At 42.5% G+C, this 6,249-nt stretch overlaps 1 protein-coding gene across 1 annotated transcript in view; it reads left to right on the top strand.

Annotated features, from left to right (window-relative positions):
* Nucleotides 1–3,488: 3,488 nt before the first annotated feature.
* Nucleotides 3,489–6,249, top strand: part of LOC132777573 (hydroperoxide isomerase ALOXE3-like) — a 36,384-nt gene continuing 33,623 nt past the window's right edge. Inside the window, exon 1 of the mRNA XM_060779932.2 lies at nucleotides 3,489–3,867. Coding sequence (XP_060635915.2) covers nucleotides 3,718–3,867 — 150 coding nt within the window. The 5' untranslated portion in view covers nucleotides 3,489–3,717. The remainder of the gene's footprint in view (nucleotides 3,868–6,249) is intronic.

Genomic DNA, 6,249 nt, shown 5'->3' with positions numbered 1-6,249 from the left:
ATGGCTTAGAGCATAATTCTCCTTCAAGTGATGGAAGATTTCTGTTTGTCATAACACGTGCTTTGCCATTTCCTGTGTATTTGCTTTGTTTTGTGGTTGATCATTGTAAACTAAACACAAGTTCAGTCTATAAATCTGATTCCCAGGAAGAACATCTATTGTGAAGTTGTATTGTGAGTATCAAATATGAAAGAACACAGTCCCTTTTAAGTCTGGTTTATCTTTGATTTCTACTTTCCACCTTCCATGAACTCCCTAGGTAGCCTGTGACAACTACCTCCATTCTCTGCTGTTTGAAATATTTATTTTATTTTATTTATTTACGGTATTTATACCCCACCCTTCTCACTCTGAAGGGCACTCAGAGCAGCTTCAGACCACAGGTGCAGCAAACATTCAATGTCACTTATACAATTAACAAGGACACACAACACAAATAGAGGTAAAGGCAGTTTTCCCCATCTTATTTCTGGCATCTTGGAGGCTGTGCTTGACTTTGGCCACAAAGAGGTGCTGTTGCTCCATCTTGCTCCGTGCCAAGGAGCTTTCCTCTGATCAGTGTCCTTAAGGGTGCCTTTATTAACTCTCCGCTGAAAGCGATACCTATTTTACCTACTCGCATTTCTGCTTTTGACCTGCTAGGTGGGCAGGTGAGCTGGGGCTAACGGAGGGTGCTCACCCCAACCTGGGCTCAAACTGCTGACCTTCTGATCAGCAGGATTTTCTGCAGCACAATAGTTTAGCCTGCTGTGCTAAACCCAGCAAAGATTCTATCTGAATGTGACATACAGACTAGTTTACATGTTTGTAGAACACTTACGACTCTTATCGTCCTGTAGAGAGCCATAGACAGGTGTTGACCTCACCTCTTGCTGCCTGAGGCTGTTGCCTCACTCTGTCTCATGGTAGGGCTCCCCCTTCCCAAGGCAAATAATGCCTGATTCCCCTTTGAAGCCAAGATCTGAAGGAGACAAAGCATAATTTCGAAATCACAGAGGTACATCGCAGTTTTGAAGCATTGGGACAATGTGCAAGTCAATGCTCATGTGGCTCTGCATGTGTATCCATGTGCACCCAGAGGCGGCCCTGGGTAATTTTCAATGGTAAGCAAACAGTATTTTGGTGTCCCCCCCCCCCCCACAACCAATCAGTGATATATATATTTTCTGTTCATCGTGGGAGTTCTGTGTGCTATATTTGGTTCAATTCCATCATTGGTGGAGTTCAGAATGCTCTTTGATTGTAGGTGAACTATACATCCCAGTAACTACAACTCGCATATGTCAAGGTCTATTTTCCTCCAAGAGTGCCCCGGGGCAAAATCAACTATACTGCAAATGCTTACTATACGTAATGGGTTGAGCCGCCCCTGAGTGCACCCAATGTCATGCTACCTTTCCAAATCGGAATAGGTTATTGTTACTCTGCATTGGATGAAAATGCACAATCCCTTCCACTGGAGAATTTACCCATCAACAGGATGCCAGGCTTTTTTCTTTTTCTTACATTTTAATGTTAAAGAGTTTTGTTTCTCTCCCTCCATAAGGCACATTGTGGTTGCCTCTCAGGCAGAATAATCAAACTATTTCTTCCAAGTCATACTACTGAATCTATCCATTTTCATCTGTAATTTTTGCATGCGCCACTGTAATAAAGGCTTACACAAAGGATTGGCGATGGCGCAAGACCACAGGCATGTTGTTGCAAAAAAGGATCTGATTAAAAAGATGTCTTATCTTTAGGGCAGATTATCTGCAAGATGAAAACCTGTGTGGAATCACAGAACCACATTTGGTCATGTGGCTCCCCCTTGTGGAATTTTGAGCAGGAGTCTTCCAGATATATTTTGGACTACAACACCCATCATCATTCAACAGTACTTTTATGTGGGGATGCTGGGACTTGCAGTCCAATATAACATCTGTCTAACAGATGGCCATCCAGCCCCTGTTTAAAAGCCTCCAAAGAAGGAGCCCTCCACCACACTCCGGGGCAGAGAGTTCCACTGCTGAACAGCTCTCACAGTCAGGAAGTTCTTCCTAATGTTCAGGTGGAATCTCCTTTCTTATACTTGAAGCTATTGTTCCACATCTAGTCTCCAGCTCAGCAGAAAACAAGCTTGCTCCCTCCTCCCTATGACTTCCCCTCACATATTTATACATGGCTATCATATCTCCTTTCAGCCTTCTCTTCTGCAGGCTAAACATGCCCAGCTCTTTAAGCCGCTCCTCATAGGGTGTGTTCTCCAGACATGTCACTGTAAGGCTGAGAAAGGCAGGCTATAAATGCAGTAAATGAATAAATAACTACTTTTACATGTTGAACACAGTTTACATCACTTGAAATATGGCTGAGGAATAAGGGAGAATGCGGGACCAGGAGTCACAAACCAGGATGTTTTAAAAGTATTGAGCAAAGTGGGACAACAGAGGATAAGTAATTGTGATCCCCGGATTAAGAGTGTTGGAGGATATGCAGCATTCTTCAGAAGGTTCCCCTGTGTGTCTATGGCAGTGGTTCTCAACCTGGGGATCGGGACCCCTGTAGTCAGAGGGGTCACTAAAGACCACCAGAAAACACACTATTTTCTGTTGGTCATGGGGGTTCTATGTGGGAGGTTTGGCCCAATTCCGTCATTGGTGGGGTTCAGAATGCTCTTTGATTGTAGGTGAACTATAAACCCCAGCAACTACAACTCCCAAAATGTCAAGGACTATTTCCCCCAAACTCCACCAGTGTTCACATTTGGGCATATTGAGTATTTGTGCCAAGTTTGGTCCAGATCCATCATAGTTTGAGTCCACAGTGCTCTCTGGATGTAGGCGAACTCCAACTCCAAAACTCAAGGTCAATGTCCACCAAGCCCTTCCAGTCTTTTCTGTTGGTCATGGGAGTTCTGTGTGCCAAGTTTGGTTCAATTCCATCGTTGGTGGAGTTCAGAATGCTTTTTGATTGCAGGTGAACTACAAATCCCAGCAACCACAACTCCACCAGTATTCAAATTTGGGCATATCTGGTATTTGTGCCAAATTTGGTCCAGTGAATGAAAATACATCCTGCATATCAGATATTTACATTACGATTGATAACAGTAGCAAAATGACAGTTATGAAGTAGCAACGAAAATGATGTTATGGTTGGGGGTCACAACAACATTAGGAATTGTATTAAGGGGTCGCAGCATGAAGAAGGTCTATGACTTTATTCTCCTTCATCAACTCTGTTCTCTTCTTCTTCTTCGGCTCCCTTTTCTCCATTCTCCTTTTGGCAGCATTTCTTTCTTTCCTTGGCTGGCTGCTTTGTCTCATGGCTTGCTCCTGACATACCACACCCTCCCTAACAAATGCTGCGGGGGCATGTAATAATAAAATAAACACTATAAACAGCACTTCTGGACCATTTTCTACTGAAGCCACCTCTTTCCCGCAGAAGGAAAGTTTGTGGTGCAGAGTGGAATAATCCAAGGCCACCCCCAGAACGCGGACAAAGCTCTTCCTCCAAAGGCCCACCTTAGTGCTCCTGGTACCCAAGAAGTGGCATGGTTCTTGGCCCATCTCTCTTTCTAGGGGAGGGCCCATTGCAGGGAAAAGGGTGGGGCCCCAAGGCAGAAGAAGACTGGCACACATCTCTCCTCTGTGGAGAAGGCTCGTGGCAGAGTTGCAGGACAGACCGAGTTTTCCACCTCCTTCTGGGTTGCAGGAACTGATCCCCAGCAATATGGCCACCGTGTACAATGTCCGGGTGACAACAGGGAATTTCATCCATTCGGGGACGCTTGACTCCATTTCCATCACTTTGGTGGGCACCGAGGGAGAGAGCCCCAAAACTGCCATGGACAACTGGGGTGTGGATTTCCACACTGGATTGGTGAGTATGGGAAATGTGGGCCACTTGCATCTGAGGGCAACCTGGTACTCATAGAGCAATATCTATCTATCTATCTATCTATCTATCTCTATCTATCTATCTATTAGGCCTGGGTAACAACGGAAAAATTTGTTTCTAAAATCGATTCGTTTTTTGGGTTTTTTTGCGTTTCGATATTTAAAAGAATTCTGAATTTTTTTAAAAAAAAAGTTCGATATTTACGAAATTTCATAAATGGTAAAAAAATTACAAAACAATAACGAAACAATAACGAAACAATAACGAATTGATTCGTTAATGGCGGACGCGACCGCGCAATACGCTAAAAAACCTCCAAATGGGACAGGGGGAACTTCTGAAGCTTCCCTCTCCCTCTGTTGTTGACTGTTGGTGTGATATTATAATTTTTTTCCACTAATTAAACAAAAAACAACTATAAAACTTGCCCCAGACATGCGGAAATAATAACGAAACGACCTCAAACCAATAACGAAATGAATACATAATGAAATACGAAGCATTTACGAAACGAATTTAAAAATTCGTTTCGTTTTTAAGCTGCTCCAGAATGGTTCGTTATCGCTTCGTTAACAAAAAAAATAACGAATTTTTAACGAATTAAGAATTAACGAAACGAAACCGCCCAGCCCTACTATCTATCTATCTATCTATCTATCTATCTATCTATCTACCTACCTACCTACCTACCTATCTATCTATCTATCTATCTATCTATCTATCTATCTATCTATCTATTATCTAAGCCACTGAGCTGCTGGACTTGCTGACCGGAAGGTTGGTGGTTCATATCCATTTCCAAACCATTGTCGACATTGTCATTGTCATTTCTGCCTAATTACCTGAAGGATGTGGGACCAGGCCTTCGGGTAATTAGGCGGAAATGACAATGGCAGTGTTGACAATGGTTTGGAAATGGATTATTGATAAGTTAAATGGAATACTCAATCATAGAATTTGGCTAGACAATGGCCACCAGACTGGCAATAGTTCAATAAACAGTAAGTATATTGTTTTAATGTTTTAATATTTTTAACTATTATAATTATTGGTGTTTGCTATTTTATTATGCGGCATCGAATTGTTGCCAGTTGGAAGCCGCCCTGAGCCCCCCCCCCCGGGGTTGAGAAGGGTGGGGTAAAACTGTCCAAAATAAATAAATAAATATCCACATGATGGGGTGAGCTCCTGTTGTTAGCCCCAGCTTCTGCCAATTTAGCAGTTCAAAAACATACAAATGTTAGTAGATCAATAGATATCACCTTGGAGGGAAGCTAAATGGTGCTTCATGCAGTCATGCTGGCCACATGACCTTGGAGGTGTCTATGGACAATGCAGGTTCTTCAGCTTAGAAATGGAAATGAGCACACGCCCTCAGAACCAGAGATGAGCACCACTCCTCAGAACCGGAAGGGGAATCCTTTACTTTTATCTGTGGTTTGTTGTTTCTAAGCATTAAATTTTTGCCTTTGTGTTTGTGCATGCTGAAATAATAATAATAATAATTATTATTATTATTATTCATTTCTCAGCAATGCTCCGATACAATGCTGGAAACAAACTTTAAAAAAGTTTGCTCTTGGGTTATAACTCCCAGAATTCCCAAATAGTTGGCTGGGGATTCTGGATATTTTAGTTAAGAAGAACCCTAACTTTGTATTGTTGAAGGCTTTCATGGGCAGAATCACTAGATTGCTGTGAGTTTTCTGGGCTATATGGCCATGTTCCAGAAGCATTCTCTCATGATGTTTCGCCTGCATCTATGGCAGGCATCCTCAGAGGTTGTGGGGTCTGCTGGAAACTAGGAAACCTCACAACCTCTAAGGATGTCCACCATAGATGCCCGTGATAGATGCAGGTGAAACATCAGGAGAGAATGCTTCTGGAACATGGCCATACAGCCCAAAAAACTCACAACAATCCACCCTGTGGTTGGAATCACCTCAAAACCCACAACAGTAACAACAGCTACCACCATCATATCAAACCTTGGCATCATTTGCCACTCAGAATCACCTCCACTGAATTCAGTGGATCTTACTCTCAGAAAAGTATGTATACACTTGCAATATATTGACTTTCTGACAAGGTAAAAATAAAGTCTGGTCTTCTAGACAGCCTGGGAAGCTACTTCTCCTCAAAGAAATGTTCTCGGTATTTAGAATGATGGTTCCAGACATGCCTGAAACTGACACTGTTATGGTTCTCCCAATCTGCCTTTCCCTGTTAAAACATGATGGTAAACAGTTTGGTATGCATACTTTCACCCCCTGGACATATATTTTCCCTCTCTTGTTGTGTAACCGACTTGCATAAGGATGATTTCCAATTAATATTTACTCGTTACGTGCTGTATGTGTTAGG

Source organism: Anolis sagrei, chromosome 6, assembly GCF_037176765.1.
Source record: "Anolis sagrei isolate rAnoSag1 chromosome 6, rAnoSag1.mat, whole genome shotgun sequence".
NCBI classification, from domain to species: domain Eukaryota; kingdom Metazoa; phylum Chordata; class Lepidosauria; order Squamata; family Dactyloidae; genus Anolis; species Anolis sagrei.
This window is presented reverse-complemented; position numbering and strand designations above follow the sequence as displayed.